The sequence below is a fragment of the Oncorhynchus tshawytscha genome, linkage group LG26, assembly GCF_018296145.1.
Source record: "Oncorhynchus tshawytscha isolate Ot180627B linkage group LG26, Otsh_v2.0, whole genome shotgun sequence".
Classification (NCBI taxonomy): Eukaryota; Metazoa; Chordata; class Actinopteri; order Salmoniformes; family Salmonidae; genus Oncorhynchus; species Oncorhynchus tshawytscha.
The window spans coordinates 53,011,276-53,032,466 of record NC_056454.1 but is presented as its reverse complement, the minus strand read 5'-3'; the positions used below and the strand labels follow the sequence as shown (position 1 = coordinate 53,032,466).

The 21,191-nt window shown below is 49.0% G+C and overlaps 1 protein-coding gene across 1 annotated transcript in view; it reads left to right on the top strand.

Annotated features, from left to right (window-relative positions):
• The window catches only part of myo10l3 (myosin X, like 3), a 278,527-nt gene that overhangs the window by 52,049 nt on the left and 205,287 nt on the right, over positions 1–21,191 (top strand). Inside the window, exons 8-15 of the mRNA XM_042306828.1 lie at positions 4,617–4,723; positions 5,648–5,777; positions 6,213–6,331; positions 9,906–10,052; positions 10,150–10,250; positions 10,572–10,638; positions 12,478–12,570; positions 14,257–14,325. Coding sequence (XP_042162762.1) covers positions 4,617–4,723; positions 5,648–5,777; positions 6,213–6,331; positions 9,906–10,052; positions 10,150–10,250; positions 10,572–10,638; positions 12,478–12,570; positions 14,257–14,325 — 833 coding nt within the window. The remainder of the gene's footprint in view (positions 1–4,616; positions 4,724–5,647; positions 5,778–6,212; positions 6,332–9,905; positions 10,053–10,149; positions 10,251–10,571; positions 10,639–12,477; positions 12,571–14,256; positions 14,326–21,191) is intronic.

Below are 21,191 nucleotides of genomic sequence, written 5' to 3'. Positions count from 1 at the left end.
ATGTTAATAATAATTAACACACTGAACAATAACTAATTTGCCTGTTTGTTTCGTGTGGGTAAACTGGGGTTGTTTCTTCAGTTTGATAAGTTGCCCTGTTAACCATTCTGGGGTTGACAGGGCAGCTCTGAGGTCGTGCTGGCTGTCCAGTTTGTTTCTGCTTTTAGTTTTCAGCACGGCCGTAGCAGAGACTTTCACACAGATAGGTGCTGAACGGTAACATGACAGGCGAGAGCAGGATACTCTCCCACTCCGCTGCACCAGAACAGTGGCAGCATCGTTTCCGGGATGCGCATGCTCAGTCTGCCGTCCAATGACCGCTCCGCCAGCTGATCCTTTTCGTTGCTTGGTGATGTGACGCTTCCCGTCCTTACTCCAAAGGGGTCCCGTATCCAGTCTATTTGTCTCCTGTTCTCTTCCGGGAAGTAGTCGCAAAACTTTCCCAACATCTTGACAAGATGCTGTTTTTACGTATTTTTTAAAACATTTTCAGTGTGTCATTTGTTGATCAGATTCTGAATCTCGAAATCCGCATGTCAGTCCTCCTGTTAGAAACGGTAAGCTTCATCTTGAAGGCATCCATTTTGTCCCTCTGTCCAAATCGATGGTTCCCCCTCCCTTTCTTTGACACGTTGAGCGAATTCAGATTATCAAAAATATCTGCCAGGTAGGCAACCTGTGTGAGCTGTTCCTCAGTGGCGGGTTTAGGTAGAGGCAGACGCCCAGGGCGGCACCTGCGCGAGCCGTTCCTCAGTGGCGGGTTTAGGTAGAGGCAGACGCCCAGGGCGGCACTTGCGCGAGCCGTTCCTCAGTGGCGGGTTTAGGTAGAGGCAGACGCCCAGGGCGGCACCTGCGCGAGCCGTTCCTCAGTGGCGGGTTTAGGTAGAGGCAGACGCCCAGGGCGGCACCTGCGCGAGCCGTTCCTCAGTGGCGGGTTTAGGTTGAGGCAGACGTCCAGGGTGGTACCTGCGCGAGCCGTTCCACACAATCAAATGTTCAGCCAGAGGTGACTTGGAAACGCAGAAATGTCTGCCTAAAGTTTACAAAAAACTATCCCAAACCTTTACCCCTGGATAAAGTGTACCTCTGCATGATATAGCACCTGCTGGAGCTCGTTCCCCATTATCCCTTTAGAAGGCCTGGAAACACCTGCTGGAGCTCGTTCCCCATTATCCCTTTAGAAGGCCTGGTTAAACACCTGCTGGAGCTCGTCCCCATTGTCCCTTTAGAAGGCCTGGTTAAACACCTGCTGGAGCTCGTTCCCCATTATCCCTTTAGAAGGCCTGGAAACACCTGCTGGAGCTCGTTCCCCATGATCCCTTTAGAAGGCCTGGTTAAACACCTGCTGGAGCTCGTTCCCCATGATCCCTTTAGAAGGCCTGGTTAAACACCTGCTGGAGCTCGTTCCCCATGATCCCTTTAGAAGGCCTGGTTAAACACCTGCTGGAGCTCGTTCCCCATGATCCCTTTAGAAGGCCTGGTTAAACACCTGCTGGAGCTCGTTCCCCATGATCCCTTTAGAAGGCCTGGTTAAACACCTGCTGGAGCTCGTTCCCCATGATCCCTTTAGAAGGCCTGGTTAAACACCTGCTGGAGCTCGTTCCCCATGATCCCTTTAGAAGGCCTGGTTAAACACCTGCTGGAGCTCGTTCCCCATGATCCCTTTAGAAGGCCTGGTTAAACACCTGCTGGAGCTCGTTCCCCATGATCCCTTTAGAAGGCCTGGTTAAACACCTGCTGGAGCTCGTTCCCCATGATCCCTTTAGAAGGCCTGGTTAAACACCTGCTGGAGCTCGTTCCCCATGATCCCTTTAGAAGGCCTGGTTAAACACCTGCTGGAGCTCGTTCCCCATGATCCCTTTAGAAGGCCTGGTTAAACACCTGCTGGAGCTCGTTCCCCATGATCCCTTTAGAAGGCCTGGTTAAACACCTGCTGGAGCTCGTTCCCCATGATCCCTTTAGAAGGCCTGGAAACACCTTTTTGATATAATCGACAGACTGGATCACATCCTGGTGAGTGGCGTGGAGCTCAGGCACCTTGTCCTTCGCTGCCTCCCTGTGTAGGAAGCAGTTGTTCCACGTCACACTCGGTTCTCTCTCCAGCATCTACTTTACTACCCCAGAGTGCTTTCCAGTCATGGCAGCTGCCCCATCAGTGGTCACACCAACGCACCCATCCCTGACCAGTCCCACGGAGCCCAGGTACAGATCCACTGTGTTAAAGACAGCCTCTGGCCAGTCCCACAGAGCCCAGGTACAGATCCACTATGTTAAAGAGCCTCTGCCGTGGTGGTGGACAAATCAGCACTGGAAGGGAACTACTCCTCGATGTTATTAATTATCCCAGACGTGTCTGACATAGACCCATTAGAAGGGCATGGTTAGCCACATCTGTGGATTCATCAAGCTGCAGTGTGTAATGGCCGTTTTCACTGATGCGCTCTGATATCTGGCGTGTTATGACCTCAGACATGTCCTGGATTCTCCTCCTCATGGTGTCCTCAGACATGTCCTGGATTCTCCTCCTCATGGTGTCCTCAGACATGTCCTGGATTCTCCTCCTCATGGTGTTCGCAGACATGTCCTGGATTCTCCTCCTCATGGTGTTCGCAGACATGTCCTGGATTCTCCTCCTCATGGTGTCCTCAGACATGTCCTGGATTCTCCTCCTCATGGTGTCCGCAGACATGTCCTGGATTCTCCTCCTCATGGTGTCCGCAGACATGTCCTGGATTCTCCTCCTCATGGTGTCCGCAGACGTGTCCTGGATTCTCCTCCTCATGGTGTCCGCAGACATGTCCTGGATTCTCCTCCTCATGGTGTCCGCAGACATGTCCTGGATTCTCCTCCTCATGGTGTCCGCAGACATGTCCTGGATTCTCCTCCTCATGGTGTTCGCAGACATGTCCTGGATTCTCCTCCTCATGGTGTCCCCAGACATGTCCAGACATGTCCTGGATTCTCCTCCTCATGGTGTCATTGGATAAGTGTATGATGGTTTTTAGTTTGTTGGCGACGGACTCTTCCAAGATTTCAGTGCACATATCAATCGCAGCAGCGACTATGAGATCCTCTGCGCTGATGCGTTTTTTTTTTTGCACTTACCTTGTGGCCCAGCGCATTGCTATGATTCATATGTTCTTCAATGAATCTTGTGAGGACACCAGCTGGCTTATCATTGTGTCTTGGATTGCTTGGTGGCCAGATGTCTTTTTAGTTTTTGAGGGGTTTATTTGAGATGGGGCGGCAGGGTAGCCTAGTGGTTAGAGTGTAGAGGCTGCAGGTAGCCTAGAGGTTAGAGCGTTGGACTAGTAACCAGCAGGTAGCCTAGAGGTTAGAGCGTTGGACTAGTAACCAGCAGGTAGCCTAGAGGTTAGAGCGTTGGACTAGTAACCAGCAGGTAGCCTAGTGGTTAGAGCGTTGGACTAGTAACCGGAAGGTTGCAAGTTCAAACCGCCAAGCTGACAAGGTACAAATCTGTCGTTCTGCTCCGGAACAGGCAGTTAACCCACTGTTCCTAGGCCGTCATTGAAAATAAGAATTTGTTCTTAACTGACTTGCCTGATTAAATAAAGATAAAATAAAACATTTTAAAAAATAAATAAAAAGATTCTTTTTGAAGAGGTTTCAGGTGTTTTCAGAAACATGGGTAGGGACTCCACCGTCCTAACATCAGGGGGAAGCTTGTTCCACCATTGGGGTGCCAGGACAAAAAAGAGCTTAGACTGAGCTTCATTTACACAGGCAGTCCGATTCTGGTCTTGTTTCAATAGTTGGGCTCCTGTGTAACCGCAGCCTTTGTGTCTCTAGGAAGGTACATTTCCTGAAGAAAAATGTGTGTGCTTGCTTCCGCTGTGTGTGTGTGCTTGCTTCAGCTGTGTGTGCTTGCTTCAGCTGTGTGTGCTTGCTTCAGCTGTGTGTGTGTGTGCTTGCTTCAGCTGTGTGTGTGTGTGCTTGCTTCAGCTGTGTGTGTGCTTGCTTCAGCTGTGTGTGTGTGTGCTTGCTTCAGCTGTGTGTGTGTGTGCTTGCTTCAGCTGTGTGTGTGTGTGCTTGCTTCAGCTGTGTGTGTGTGTGTGTGCTTGCTTCAGCTGTGTGTGTGTGTGCTTGCTTCAGCTGTGTGTGTGTGTGCTTGCTTCAGCTGTGTGTGTGTGTGTGTGTGTGTGTTTGCTTCAGCTGTGTGTGTGTGTGCTTGCTTCAGCTGTGTGTGTGTGCTTGCTTCAGGTGTGTGTGTGTGCTTGCTTCAGCTGTGTGTGTGTGTGTGCTTGCTTCAGGTGCGTGTGTGCTTGCTTCAGCTGTGTGTGTGTGTGTGTGTGCGTGCTTGCTTCAGCTGTGTGTGTGTGTGTGTGTGTGTGCGCGCTTGCTTCAGCTGTGTGTGCGCGCTTGCTTCAGCTGTGTGTGCGCGCTTGCTTCAGCTGTGTGTGCGCGCTTGCTTCAGCTGTGTGTGCGCGCTTGCTTCAGCTGTGTGTGCGCGCTTGCTTCAGCTGTGTGTGCGCGCTTGCTTCAGCTGTGTGTGCGCGCTTGCTTCAGCTGTGTGTGCGCGCTTGCTTCAGCTGTGTGTGCGCGTGTGTGCGTTGCTTGCTTCAGCTGTCTAAAGTTATTTTCTGTCTGTGTTCCAGAGCTGTACTTCCTGTCAGAGGGCCCAGAGTCATACCACTACCTGAGTCAGTCTGGCTGTGTGAAGGACAGGAGTCTAGATGACCTGAAGCTATATGACAGTTTTATGGTGAGATAGACTGGTCTATGGGTTATAGCTCTATGGGTTATAGCTCTATATGGGTTATAGCTCTATATGGGTTATAGCTCTATATGGGTTATAGCTCTATATGGGTTATAGCTCTATATGGGTTATAGCTCTATATGGGTTATAGCTCTATATGGGTTATAGCTCTATATGGGTTATAGCTCTATATGGGTTATAGCTCTATATGGGTTATAGCTCTATATGGGTTATAGCTCTATATGGGTTATAGCTCTATATGTTACAGAGTCAGTCTGAATGACAGGAGTCTAGATGACCTGAATCGATATGACAGTGTTGAGTGAGATTGACTGTCTGTATGGTCGGGACAACATGCTCTACCTCATCATGCCACCAGATGGCACCATAACCATTAGAAACACTACAGGCCTAGTCTTGATAGACACAGTCTATGAGCTCAGCAAACATGTAAACATATGGGCCTGTATTCAACAACATTCTCAGAGGAGGAGTGCTGATCTAGGATCAGGTCCCCCATCCATGTGGTCTGTTTCATTATGATCACGGATCAGGTCCCCCCCTCTCCATGTAATGTGATTCATTATGATCTAGGATCAGGTCCCCTCTCCATGTAATCTGATATATTATGATCACGGATCAGGTCCCCCTCTCCATGTGGTCTGATTCATTATGATCTAGGATCAGGTCCCCCTCTCCATGTAATCTGATTCATTATGATCTAGGATCAGGTCCCCCTCTCCATGTAATCTGATTCATTATGATCTAGGATCAGGTCCCCCTCTCCATGTGGTCTGATTCATTATGATCTAGGATCAGGTCCCCCTCTCCATGTGGTCTGATTCATTATGATCTAGGATCAGGTCCCCCTCTCCATGTAGTCTGTGTTCAGTCGGTCTCTCAACCAGACTGTGTCTCTGCTGCTACCAGGAGGCTCTAAAGGTGATGCAGTTCAGTGAGGAGGAGATACGTGACGTCTTCAAGCTGCTGTCTGCTGTTCTCCTGATGGGGAACATAGAGTTCATGACGGCTGGAGGAGCACAGATCACATCCAAAGGAGGTGAGAACAGAGCCTGTTCTACATGTTCTATGCAGATCTTGACAGGGAGGGTGGTTCTCCTCACTCTCTCCTCACCTTCTCCTCACCTTCTCCTCATTCTCTCCTCACCCTCTCCCTCCTGAGGAAGTGTTGCTTCAGTGAAGAGCGAACGCCGAACACGCAGTGACATGCTCTAGAGGTCCTTTGTTACCTGATCTGACCCCGTTTCCAGAGCACCAGGAACAAATCCTCACGTCATAATGTTTGATCTAGTAACAGCGTGTTGGTATTAATACCAGGAATAAGTTTTAAACCGCAACACATTCCACACACCAATCAGCTCCTCTTCGTTCCTTAATTATTCTGTCCAAACTGTCTCTGGTGACGCCTGGCCGTCTCTGGTGACGCCTGGCCGTCTCTGGTGACGCCTGGCCGTCTGTCTCTCTCTCTCTCCAGTGGTCAGTAATGTCAGTGATCTGCTGGGCCTGGACTCGTTCCAGCTGTCTGAGGTTCTGACCCAGAGGTCCATGATCCTGAGAGGAGAGGAGATCTGTTCACCCCTCACTGTGGAACAGGTAAGATGCCCTACTGTCCCGCCCTGCTACCCTGCCCTGCTGTCCCGCCCTGCTACCCTGCCCTGCTGTCCCGCCCTGCCACCCTACCCTGCTGTCACGCCCTGTTAGCCTGCCCTGCTACCGTGCCCTGCCCTACTACCCTGCCCTATTGTCACGCCCTGCTTGCCTGCCCAGCTACTCTGCCCTGCTATCACGCCCTGCCCTGCTACCGTGCCCTGCCCTACTACCCTGCCCTACTGTCATGCCCTGCTACCCTGCCCTGCTACCGTGCCCTGCCCTACTGCCCTACTGTCACGCCCTGCTAGCCTGCCCTGCTACCGTGCCCTGCCCTGCTACCGTGCCCTGCCCTGCTACCGTGCCCTGCCCTTCTACCATGCCCTGCCCTGCTACAGTGTCCTGCCCTGCTTTCACACCCTGCTGATCCTGCCCTGCTGATCCTGCCCTGCTGATCCTGCCCTGCTGCCCTACTGGCCTGACCATTCCCATCCCTGTCTGAGCTTACACAGCTTGATACAGTTACAGTTGTCTCCATGCCACTCACCTTGTCCCGCTGTTAGACATGAGGCGAATTCAATGAAGAGAATCTGTTTTGAAAAGGAATAAAACTGGGAAGTACTATTCTTATTTGCCCATTGAGAACACACCGTGGCCTCAATCTATTTTATTTTTATTTCACCTTTATTTAACCTGCCCTGCTGTTATCTAGTGCTCCCAATGGCTCTCTCTCTCTCACTGTAAATCCCTTGCGTGACTTGCACCATTTCCTGTCCTTTGTGTGCCAAATTCCTCATACAATAAACCCCAGTGATAATGATCTGTCAGTAGCACAATAGAGGTACAGACTGGGGCGCAGTAACACATCTTCCACTCTAGGGGCAGTGTAATATACAACTGTTACCAACATTGGACAGCTGAACTGTTATCCCCAGGTTGGCTTTAATTAGCCACAGTATCTCATTTGGATGAATATGTGATAAATGTATTCAGTGATTTAGATTAAATATATTGCTGTATCTGCAGTCTTTTTTACATCTAAACATCTGATGTTTGAATTATGGGAAACGGTTATTCTTGGGACGTGAGTGCCCAAGGAATTGTGATTGCCACACGACGATTTAAACAAAGACTCCAGACCAGGTGTCTCTCTCGCTCTCCTCTCCTCTCTCTGCCTGCCTGCCTGTCAGCCAGACAACCAACCAACCAATCAGCCAACGAGAGAGCCAAACAATCAACTAGCCAACCAACCAACCCTGGTCATAACCTGAACCATCAGCCACCCTGACATCTAACCCATATCCCTGGTCATAACCTGAACAAACAGCCACCCTGACGTCTAACCCATATCCCCGGTCATAACCTGAACAAACAGCCATCCTGACATCTAACCCATATCCCTGGTCATAACCTGAACAAACAGCCACCCTGACATCTAACCCATATCCCCGGTCATAACCTGAACAAACAGCCATCCTGACATCTAACCCATATCCCCGGTCATAACCTGAACAAACAGCCATCCTGACGTCTAACCCATATCCCCGGTCATAACCTGAACAAACAGCCATCCTGACGTCTAACCCATATCCCCGGTCATAACCTGAACAAACAGCCATCCTGACATCTAACCCATATCCCCGGTCATAACCTGAACAAACAGCCATCCTGACATCTAACCCATATCCCCGGTCATAACCTGAACAAACAGCCATCCTGACGTCTAACCCATATCCCCGGTCATAACCTGAACAAACAGCCATTCTTCTGCTCTCTGACGAAGTTCCTGGAGCCACCAGTCCAGCTCTATTCTCTATTCAACATGGCTGCTGCTCCCACAGGTTAATGATTGTCCTGGAGCATTGTGGCCCTGCAATAGACTAGCATCCTGTCCAGAGTTTACTTGAACATCAAGCTGCCTCAGGCCACAGAAACAGGAGCCGTTCTGGCTCAGACAAGGCCACTAGCAATTGTGCTCCTGAAACACCAGACAGTACTGTTCTTCCAGCCTGTTGAGGGACCACACACACTTCCTGTAGGAAGCTTACGACAACTCAATCTAAGAAAAATAAAGAACATGTAGAAATAATTATACAATAAATACACAATACACAATAAGTAACATTCCAAGTCGCGTTGGACGGTTGGTCGCGTTGGACGGTTGGTCGCGTTGGACGGTTGGTCGCGTTGGGACGGTTGGTCGCGTTGGACGGTTGGTCGCGTTGGACGGTTGGTCGCGTTGACGGTTCGCGTTGGACGGTTGGTCGCGTTGGACGGTTGGTCGCGTTGGACGGTTGGTCGGTTGGTCGCGTTGGACGGTTGGTCGCGTTGGACGGCGTTGGACGGTTGGTCGCGTTGGACGGTTGGTCGCGTTGGACGGTTGGTCGCGTTGGTCGCGTTGGACGGTTGGTCGCATTGGCGGGCCAGGTTCAGAACACCTCAGCTGTATTAAAAGGTTTCTCATCACAACAAATCAAATCAAATTTATTTATATAGCCCTTCGTACATCAGCTGATATCTCAAAGTGCTGTACAGAAACCCAGCCTAAAACCCCAAACAGCAAGCAATGCAGGTGTAGAAGCACGGTGGCTAGGAAAAACTCCCTAGAAAGGCCAAAACCTAGGAAGAAACCTAGAGAGGAACCAGGCTATGTGGGGTGGCCAGTCCTCTTCTGGCTGTGCCGGGTGGAGATTATAACAGAACATGGCCAAGATGTTCAAATGTTCATAAATGATCAGCATGTTCGAATAATAAGAAGGCAGAACAGTTGAAACTGGAGCAGCAGCACGGCCAGGTGGACTGGGGACAGCAAGGAGTCATCATGTCAGGTAATCCTGGGGCATGGTCCTAGGGCTCAGGTCCTCCGAGAGAGAGAAGGAGAGAATTAGAGAACACACACTTAGATTCACACAGGACACCGAATAGGACAGGAGAAGTACTCCAGATATAACAAACTGACCCTAGCCCCTCGACACATAAACTACTGCAGCATAAATACTGGAGGCTGAGACAGGAGGGGTCAGGAGACACTGTGGACCCATCCGAGGACACCCCCGGACAGGGCCAAACAACAGACACTGTAAATCTGATGTAAACTCCTAGATAAGGAGATCATTACCCTTTTCTGTTTCCTTAGACCAGTCTGTCTGTGTGATCCATCTTTCAACCTGTATTTACACACACATTCAGTGGGTACAGCCATTTATAACGACGTGTTGCATCACAACCCTTTATTTTCTTTACATTCTGAAAAAGTTGTCTGACAGACTTCGGTGTTTTGTTGTTGTCTGGTTTTGGTCTGAAGGTGTTTCTAACTAATCATTATTGCTGTATTAATCCATTTTAGTTTCAGTAATCTCCAGAAATATATTCCCAGAGTATGTGGAACAAGGCAGGGATGTGCTCTATCCCCGTTATGGTTCACTATTGCCCTAACCTTCAGAAACCTACGTTGCATCTCAAATAGCTCCCTTACACTGTGCTGTACTATTGACCAGAGTCCAGACCATTTAGAACACATTCCTACTCCTCTGATTGGTCTGTATATTATTTTGTTCACCCTGTTTGATTTGACTGACAGGCGGTGTGCTCTCGGGACTCGGTTGCCATGGCGTTGTACGCCCAGTCTTTCTCCTGGCTCATCACACGGATCAACCAGAAGGTCAGAGGGAAGGACAACTTCAAGTCCATCGGTATCCTCGACATCTTCGGCTTCGAGAATTTTGAGGTACATTTATGTTTTTCCTTCTTTGTAGTTGGCACTGAGTCCATTGTAGTTAAGTAGCTTGTTATAGTATATATTTCTGTCCCCTCTCCTCCTGCAGGTGAACAGGTTTGAACAGTTCAACATCAACTACGCCAATGAGAAGCTCCAGGAATACTTCAACAAACACATCTTCTCCTTGGAACAGCTGGACTACAACAGGTCTGTTAATGGGACAACTGGACTACAACAGTGTTGGGGTCTGAGCAGCACTGCCAGAGAGAAGGCACCACGTTGGGTCCTAGCTGGGGGTTGGGGTCTGGGCAGCACTGCCAGAGAGAGGGCACCACGTTGGGTCCTAGCTGGGGTTGGGGTCTGGTCTGCCAGATGTTTACAATGGGACGACAGTTATGTTCTATTAACAGACCTACCAGCATCTAGCCAGCAGCCTTGTCACAGCTCATTTCATCACATCAATGGACAATACAGCCATTGTCTGCCTTACTCTGTGTGTGTGTGTGTGTGTGTGTGTGGTTTCCTCAGAGAGGGGATCCAGTGGGAAGCCATAGACTGGATGGATAATGCAGAGTGTCTGGACCTCATAGAGAAGGTAGGTAACAGTGTAACCAACGCCCGACTACTAGACCCCATTACATGAGGACCTTGACACAGTGGAGTCCGAGGCGATGACATGAAAATACAGCTGTTTGGCTACGACACAGCAGTGGTGGGTTTGGCGTCGGCATGACGATGCATAAGCAGAAAGTGACCTCGTACCTGCTGTAAAATATGGTGGTGGATCTCTGATGTTTATGGGGCTGTTCTGCTTCCGCTGGTCCTGGGGCCTTTGTTAAGGTCAACGGCATCGTGAACTTTAACCTTTATTTAACGAGGCAAGTCAGTTAAGATCAAATTCTTATTTACAAAAGCTGATCTTTCCAGCAAACCAATAAACCTGAGCACGCATCAAAATCCACAAAGAAATATATATGTTTGTATGTGTATATACATACATACATACATACATACATACATACATGTTTATTTGTGGATTTTGATGCGTGCTCAGGTTTATTGGTTTATATATATATATATATATAGCTCAGTATGTGATGTATACACTGCTCAAGAAATAAAGGAAAAATAAAAAATAAAAATAACAACTCCTGGACAGTCTGTGATGGATGGAGCGAGACATGATGTCCCAGATGTGCTCAATTGGATTCAGGTCTGGGAAAACGGGCGGGCCAGTCCATAGCATCAATGCCTTCCTCTTGCAAGAACTGCTGACACACTCCAGCCACATGAGGTCTAGCATTATCTTGCATTAGGAGCATCTGGCGCACATGGAGGGCTGTACGGCCCCCCCAAAGAAATGCCACCCCACACCATGACTGACACACCGCCAAACCGGTCATTCTGGAGGATGTTGCAGGCAGCAGAACGTTCTCCACGGCGTCTCCAGACTCTGTCACGTCTGTCACATGTGCTCAGTGTGAACCTGCTTTCATCTGTGAAGAGCACAGGGCGCCAGTGGTGAATATGCCAATCTTGGTGTTCTCTGGCAAATGCCAAACGTCCTGCACGGTGTTGAGCTGTAAGCACAACCCCCACCTGTGGACGTCGGGCCCTCACACCACCCTCATGGAGTCTGTTTCTGACCGTTTGAGCAGACACATGCACATTTGTGGCCTGCTGGAGGTAATTTTGCAGGGCTCTGGCAGTGCTCCTCCTGCTCCTCCTTGCACAAAGGCGGAGGTAGCGGTCCTGCTGCTGGGTTGTTGCCCTCCTACGGCCTCCTGCACGTCTCCTGATGTACTGGCCTGTCTCCTGGTAGCGCCTCCATGCTCTGGACACTACGCTGACAGACACGGCAAACCTTCTTGCCACAGCTCGCATTGATGTGCCATCCTGGATGAGCTGCACTACCTGAGCCACTTGTGTGGGTTGTAGACTCCGTCTCATGCTACCACTAGAGTGAAAGCACCGCCAGCATTCAAAAATGACCAAAACATCAGCCAGGAAGCATAGGAACTGAGAAGTGGTCTGTGGTCCCCACCTGCAGAACCACTCCTTTATTGGGGGTGTCTTGCTAATTGCCTATAATTTCCACCTGTTGTCTATTCCATTTGCACAACAGCATGTGAAATGTATTGTCAATCAGTGTTGCTTCCAAAGTGGACAGTTTTATTTCACAGAAGTGTGATTGACTTGGAGTTACATTCTGTTGTTTAAGGGTTCCCTTTATTTTTTTGAGCAGTGTATATTTATATATATATATGAGAGCTCTGTATGTGATGGTCATTATTGCTGATCTTTATCAAGGACCTCACTGTAGATGTAGTAATTGTCTTTGTTGTCTTTGTTGTCATTATGTCCCTGAGCCTCATCAGGCTTCTCTGGGAACTGTTGTTTATCTGCCAACTCTTCCTCCTCTTCCTCCCGGTAGAAACTGGGCATGTTGGCTCTGATCAACGAGGAGAGTCGCTTCCCAAAAGGCACCGACTACACCCTGCTAGAGAAACTACACAGTAGACATGCTGTGAGTACACACACAGAGACGCACACACACCCAGCGAGGCACACACACACACACACAGAGACAGACACACACACACACACAGACACACACACACAGAGACACAGAGACACACACACACACACACACACACACACAGAGACAGAGACGCACACACACACACACACACACACACACACACACACACACACAGACACACACAGACGCGCACACACACACACAGACGCGCACACACAGACACACACACACACACGCGCACACACAGAGACGCGCACACACACACACACACACACACACACACACACACACACACACACACACACAGAGACGCGCACACACACAGAGACGCACACACACACACACACACAGAGACGCACACAGAGACACACACAGACACACACACACACACACACACAGAGACGCACACAGAGACACACACAGACACACACACACACACACACACAGAGACACACAGAGACGCACACACACACACAGAGACGCACACACACACAAAGAGACACACACACACACAAAGAGACGCACACACACACACACAAAGAGACGCACACACACACAAAGAGACGCACACACACACACAAAGAGACGCACACACACACACAAAGAGACGCACACACACACACAAAGAGACGCACACACACACACAAAGAGACACACACACACACACACACACACACACACACACACACACACACACAGAGACACACACACACACACACACACACAGAGACACACACACACACACACACACACAGAGACACACACACAGAGACACACACACAGAGACACACACACAGAGACACACACACAACACACACACAGAGACACACACACAGAGACACACACACAGAGACACACACACAGAGACACACACACAGAGACACACACACAGAGACACACACACAGAGACACACACACACAGAGACACACACAGAGACACACACAGAGACACACACAAAGAGAGACACACACACAAAGAGAGACACACACACAAAGAGAGACACACACACAAAGAGAGACACACACACAGAGACACACACACAGAGACACACACACAGAGACACACACACAGAGACACACACACACAGAGACACACACACACAGAGACACACACACACAGAGACACACACACACAGAGACACACACACACAGAGACACACACACACAGAGACACACACACACAGAGACACACACACACAGAGACACACACACACAGAGACACACACACACAGAGACACACACACACAGAGACACACACACACAGAGACACACACACACAGAGACACACACACACAGACACACACACACACAGAGACACACACAGAGACACACACAGAGACGCACACACAGAGACACACGCACACACACCCACAGAGACCGCTGTAAAGGAAATGCTTCCCCAGCCACTCCAGACCACAAAGAATGAATCTGTCCTCTAGCTGAATGTCTTGGTGCAGTTTAGAGCCGATCAGTGCAGTAACACCCTCTCACACGCACAGCAACAATAGTGAAATGTGATCTGCTTTTCTCAGGCCTAATGTACATTGTATGCTGAGGCTGGAGGAAACAGGAGAAATGCAGAGATCTTTGTGTGATGCTGATGCCAGCTCTCTCTGTTGTATGACCGCTAAGTCATATATTATAACCTACTGTGTCTCTGTCTCTCTCCAGACTAACCAGTTCTACATGAAGCCCAGAGTGACAGATCACCAGTTTGGCATCAAGCACTATGCTGGAGAGGTAAATTACCCTCAAGGAGCTCAACACTTGAGGAGGATACGTCTGTCTCTGTGTGTGTGTGTGTGTGTGTGTGTGTGTGTGTGTGTCTGTGTGTGTCTTCCACACATCAGGAGGGGGTTTATGTAATGGACTGTGACTAAAACACACTGGTTGGGCTTCCAGCTATGTCGATAGGCTGAAGGAGGGCTCCTCTTTCACTAATTAGGCCAGGCTATGGGGGCAGGGAGGACTACGGGGGCTGGATCATGAGTCCTGCCAAGAGTCAGGTGTGCCAGGCCCCAGGAACAGAGAGGGGGAGGCTGTTGTTTCAGGGACGGAGAGGGGGAGGCTGTTGTTTCAGGGACGGAGAGGGGGAGGCTGTTGTTTCAGGGACGGAGAGGGGGAGGCTGTTGTTTCAGGGACGGAGAGGGGGAGGCTGTTGTTTCAGGGACGGAGAGGGGGAGGCTGTTGTTTCAGGGACGGAGAGGGGGAGGCTGTTGTTTCAGGGACGGAGAGGGGAGGCTGTTGTTTCAGGGACGGAGAGGGGGAGGCTGTTGTTTCAGGGACGGAGAGGGGGAGGCTGTTGTTTCAGGGACGGAGAGGGGAGGCTGTTGTTTCAGGGACTGAGAGGGGAGGCTGTTGTTTCAGGGACTGAGAGGGGAGGCTGTTGTTTCAGGGACTGAGAGGGGAGGCTGTTGTTTCAGGGACGGAGAGGGGAGGCTGTTGTTTCAGGGACGGAGAGGGGAGGCTGTTGTTTGAGGGACGGAGAGGGGAGGCTGTTGTTTGAGGGACGGAGAGGGGAGGCTGTTGTTTGAGGGACGGAGAGGGGAGGCTGTTGTTTGAGGGACGGAGAGGGGAGGCTGTTGTTTGAGGGACGGAGAGGGGAGGCTGTTGTTTGGGACGGAGAGGGGAGGCTGTTGTTTGAGGGACGGAGAGGGGGAGGCTGTTGTTTGAGGGACGAGAGGGGGAGGCTGTTGTTTGAGGGACGGAGAGGGGAGGCTGTTGTTTGAGGGACGGAGGGGGAGGCTGTTGTTTGAGGGACGGAGAGGGGGAGGCTGTTGTCCCGGGAACAGGGACAGAGAGGGGGAGGCTGTTGTCCCGGGAACAGGGACAGAGAGGGGGAGGCTGTTGTCCCGGGAACAGGGACAGAGAGGGGAAGTCTGTTGTTTGAGGGACAGAGAGGGGGAGGCTGCTGTCCCGGGAACAGGGACAGAGAGGGGGAGGTAGTGGGTGGCTGGCTCACTGACAACAGGAGTGTCAAAGGTTGACTTTGACAGAATTAGGATTGCCTTTGGAAGAGGACAACAGAAATAATTTTCCTTCAGTCTCAACAAATCAAATTTGAGCAAATCAAACCCAATTGTATTTGTTACATGCTTTGTAAACTGGTGTAGACAGTGAAATGCTTACTTACAAGCCCTTAACCAACAGGTGTAGACCTTACAGTGAAATGCTTACTTACAAGCCCTTAACCAACAGGTGTAGACCTTACAGTGAAATGCTTACTTACAAGCCCTTAACCAACAGGTGTAGACCTTACAGTGAAATGCTTACTTACAAGCCCTTAACCAACAGGTGTAGACCTTACAGTGAAATGCTTACTTACAAGCCCTTAACCAACAGGTGTAGACCTTACAGTGAAATGCTTACTTACAAGCCCTTAACCAACAGGTGTAGACAGTGAAATACTTAAGGGTTCATTTTCCAGCAATGCAGCGTTTTAAATCAGCAGTTGATACATACGTTAATGATTGTTGAAGAATATAACTTGTAAATGCCTCATGATCTTAGTTTAACTGTCGTTCCCCATCAGAACCACACAGCTCGTTTTACTCCGATGTTAGGGAACTATGTAAATGTGAACCAACACTGTTTAGCCTCAGAATGTGATTAACAATATTGTGTGATATCATGGCTGGTCAGTCCTTGCATCAATAGCTTTGTCTGTGAATGTGATTTTGGGTACATTTCTCCATCCCTCAACTTTTTAACAAAAACAGTGACAGGGCGCTTTTTTGAATGTTTGAACTGCTGATCAGCCCTTTAAAGATAAAATACAGAGAAATACTCACACGAAGAATAAATACACAGTGAATAACGAATGAGTAAAAATAACATGGCTGTATACAGGAAGTACCAGTTAAAGGCATGGCTATATACAGGAAGTACCAGTTAATGGCATGGCTACTGTATATACAGGGAGTACCAGTACTGAGTTGCTGTGCAGGGGTACAGGGTATTTGAGGTAGCTATGAACAGTCGTGGCCAAAAGTTTTGAGAATGACACAAATATTAATTTCCACAAAGTTTGCTGCTTCAGTGTCTTTAGATATTTTTGTCAGATGTTACTATGGAATACTGAAGTATAATTACAAGCATTTCATAAGTGTCAAAGGCTTTTATTGACAATTACATGAAGTTGATGAAAAGAGTCAGTATTTGCAGTGTTGACCCTTATTTATCAAGACCTCTGCAATCTGCCCTGGCATGCTGTCAATTAACTTCTGGGCCACATCCTGACTGATGGCCACCCATTTTTGCATAATCAATGCTTGGAGATTGTTTGGGTTTTTGTTTGTCCACCCGCCTCTTGAGGATTGACCACAAGTTCTCAATGGGATTAAGGTCTGGGGAGTTTCCTGGCCATGGACCCAAAATATTGATGTTTTGTTCCCTGAGCCACTTAGTTATGACTTTTGCCTTATGTCAAGGTGCTCCATCATGCTGGAGAAGGCATTGTTCATCATCAAACTGTTCCTGGATGGTTGGGAGAAGTTGCTCTCTGAGGATGTGTTGGTACCATTCTTTATTCATGGCTGTGTTCTTAGGCAAAATTGTCTCCCTTGGCTGAGAAGCAACCCCACACATGAATGGTCTCAGGATGCTTTACTGTTTGCATGACACAGGACTGATGGTAGCGCTCACCTTGTCTTCTCCGGACAAGCTTTTTTCTAGATTCCCCAAACAATCAGAAGGGGGATTCATCAGAGAAAATGACTTTACCCCAGTCCTCAGCGGTCCAATCCCTGAACCTTTTGCAGAATATCAGTCTGTCCCTGATGTTTTTTCTGGAGAGAAGTGGCTTCTTTTCTGCCCTTCTTGACACCAGGCCATCCTCCAAAAGTCTTCGCATCACTGTGCGTGCAGATGCACTCACACCTGCCTGCTGCCGTTCCTGAGCAAGCTCTGTACTTGTGGTGCCCCGATCCTGCAGCTGAATCAACTTTAGGAGACGGTCCTGGCACTTGCTGGACTTTCTTGGGCGCCCTGAAGCCACCTTCACAACAATTGAACCGCTCTCCTTGAAGTTCTTGATGATCCGATAAATGGTTGATTTAGGTGCAATCTTACTGGCAGCAATATCCTTGCCTGTGAAGCCCTTTTTGTGCAAAGCAATGATGACGGCGCATCTTTCCTTGCAGGTAACCATGGTTGACAGAGGAAGAACAATGATTCCAAGCACCACCCTCCTTTTTGAAGCTTCCAGTCTGTTATTCGAACACTCAATCAGCATGACAGAGTGATCTCCAGCCTTGTCCTCGTCAACACTCACACCTGTGTTAACGAGAGAATCACTGACATGATGTCAGCTGGGCCTTTTGTGGCAGGGCTGAAATGCAGTGGAAATGTTTTTTGGGGGATTCAGTTCATTTGCATGGCAAAGAGGGACTTTGCAATTCATCTGATCACTCTTCATAACATTCTGGAGTATATGCAAATTTCCATCATACAAACTGAGGCAGCAGACTTTGTGAAAAGTAATATTTGTGTCATTCTCAAGTTTTTTATATTTTTATATTTTATTTCACCTTTATTTAACCAGGTAGGCTAGTTGAGAACAAGTTCTCATTTGCAACTGCGACCTGGCCAAGATAAAGCATAGCAGTGTGAACAGACAACACAGAGTTACACATGAAGTAAACAATTAACAAGTCAATAACACAGTAGAAAAAAAGGGGAGTCTATATACATTGTGTGCAAAAGGCATGAGGAGGTAGGCGAAAAATTACAATTTTGCAGATTAACACTGGAGTGATAAATGATCAGATGGTCATGTACAGGTAGAGATATTGGTGTGCAAAAGAGCAGAAAAGTAAATAAATAAAAACAGTATGGGGATGAGGTAGGTAAAAATGGGTGGGCTATTTACCGATAGACTATGTACAGCTGCAGCGATCGGTTAACTGCTCAGACAGCAGATGTTTGAAGTTGGTGAGGGAGATAAAAGTCTCCAACTTCAGCGATCTTTGCAATTCGTTCCAGTCACAGGCAGCAGAGAACTGGAACGAAACGCGGCCAAATGAGGTGTTGGCTTTAGGGATGATCAGTGAGATACACCTGCTGGAGCGCGTGCTACAGATGGGTGTTGCCATCGTGACCAGTGAACTGAGATAAGGTGGAGCTTTACCTAGCATGGACTTGTAGATGACCTGGAGCCAGTGGGTCTGGCAACGAATATGTAGCGAGGGCCAGCCGACAAGAGCATACAAGTCTCAGTGGTGGGTGGTATAAGGTGCTTTTGTGACAAAACGGATGGCACTGTGATAAACTGCATCCAGTTTGCTGAGTAGAGTGTTGGAAGCAATTTTGTAGATGACATCGCCGAAGTCGAGGATCGGTAGGATAGTCAGTTTTACTAGGGTAAGTTTGGTGGCGTGAGTGAAGGAGGCTTTGTTGCGGAATAGAAAGCCGACTCTTGATTTTCGATTGGAGATGTTTGATATGAGTCTGGAAGGAGAGTTTACAGTCTAGCCAGACACCTAGGTACTTATAGATGTCCACATATTCAAGGTCGGAAGGCGTGCAGGTGCAGGCAGCGAACGGTTGAAAAGCATGCATTTGGTTTTACTAGCGTTTAAGAGCAGTTGGAGGCCACGGAAGGAGTGTTGTATGGCATTGAAGCTCGTTTGGAAGTTAGATAGCACAGGGTCCAAGGACGGGCCGGAAGTATATAGAATGGTGTCGTCTGCGTAGAGGTGGATCAGGGAATCGCCCGCAGCAAGAGCAACATCATTGATATATACAGAGAAAAGAGTCTGATATCGTTTAGTACCTTGCGTGTGGCTGAGGATGAGGTGCCTTGGCAAGGTCGATGAAGACGGCTGCACAGTACTGTCTTTTATCGATGGCGGTTATGATATCGTTTAGTACCTTGAGCGTGGCTGAGGTGCACCCGTGACCGGCTCGGAAACCAGATTGCACAGCGCAGAAGGTACGGTGGGATTCGAGATGGTCAGTGACCTGTTTGTTGACTTGGCTTTCGAAGACCTTAGATAGGCAGGGCAGGATGGATATAGGTCTGTAACAGTTTGGGTCCAGGGTGTCTCCCCCTTTGAAGAGGGGGATGACTGCGGCAGCTTTCCAATCCTTGGGGATCTCAGACGATATGAGAGGTTGAACAGGCTGGTAATAGGGGTTGCGACAATGGCGGTGGATAGTTTCAGAAATAGAGGGTCCAGATTGTCAAGCCCAGCTGATTTGTACGGGTCCAGGTTTTGCAGCTCTTTCAGAACATCTGCTATCTGGATTTGGGTAAAGGAGAACCTGGAGAGGCTTGGGCGAGTAGCTGCGGGGGGGCGGAGCTGTTGGCCGAGGTTGGAGTAGCCAGGCGGAAGGCATGGCCAGCTGTTGAGAAATGCTTGTTGAAGTTTTCGATAATCATGGATTTATCGGTGGTGACCGTGTTACCTAGCCTCAGTGCAGTGGGCAGCTGGGAGGAGGTTGTCTTGTTCTCCATGGACTTCAGTGTCCCAGAACTTTTTGGAGTTGGAGCTACAGGATGCAAACTTCTGCCTGAAGAAGCTGGCCTTAGCTTTCCTGACTGACTGTGTGTATTGGTTCCTGACTTCCCTGAACAGTTGCATATCACGGGGACTATTCGAAGCTATTGCAGTCCGCCACAGGATATTTTTGTGCTGGTCGAGGGCAGTCAGGTCTGGAGTGAACCAAGGGCTATATCTGTTCTTAGTTCTGCATTTTTTGAACGGAGCATGCTTATCTAAAATGGTGAGGAAGTTACTTTTAAAGAATGACCAGGCATCCTCAACTGACGGGATGAGGTCAATGTCCTTCCAGGATACCCGGGCCAGGTCGATTAGAAAGGCCTGCTCACAGAAGTGTTTTAGGGAGCGTTTGACAGTGATGAGGGGTGGTCGTTTGACTGCGGCTCCGTAGCGGATACAGGCAATGAGGCAGTGATCGCTGAGATCCTGGTTGAAGACAGAGGAGGTGTATTTGGAGGGCCAGTTGGTCAGGATGACGTCTATGAGGGTGCCCTTGTTTACAGATTTAGGGTTGTACCTGGTGGGTTCCTTGATGATTTGTGTGAGATTGAGGGCATCTAGCTTAGATTGTAGGACTGCCGGGGTGTTAAGCATATCCCAGTTTAGGTCACCTAAAAGAACAAACTCTGAAGCTAGATGGGGGCGATCAATTCACAAATGGTGTCCAGGGCACAGCTGGGAGCTGAGGGGGGTCGGTAGCAGGCGGCAACAGTGAGAGACTTATTTCTGGAGAGAGTAATTTTCAAAATTAGTAGTTCGAACTGTTTGGGTATGGACCTGGAAAGTATGATATTACTTTGCAGGCTATCTCTGCAGTAGACTGCAACTCCTCCCCCTTTGGCAGTTCTATCTTGACGGAAAATGTTATAGTTGGGTATGGAAATCTCAGAATTTTTGGTGGCCTTCCTGAGCCAGGATTCAGACACGGCAAGGACATCAGGGTTAGCAGAGTGTGCTAAAGCAGTGAGTAAAACAAACTTAGGGAGGAGGCTTCTGATGTTGACATGCATGAAACCAAGGCTTTTTCGATCACAGAAGTCAACAAACGAGGGTGCCTGGGGACATGCAGGGCCTGGGTTTACCTCCACATCACCCGTGGAGCAG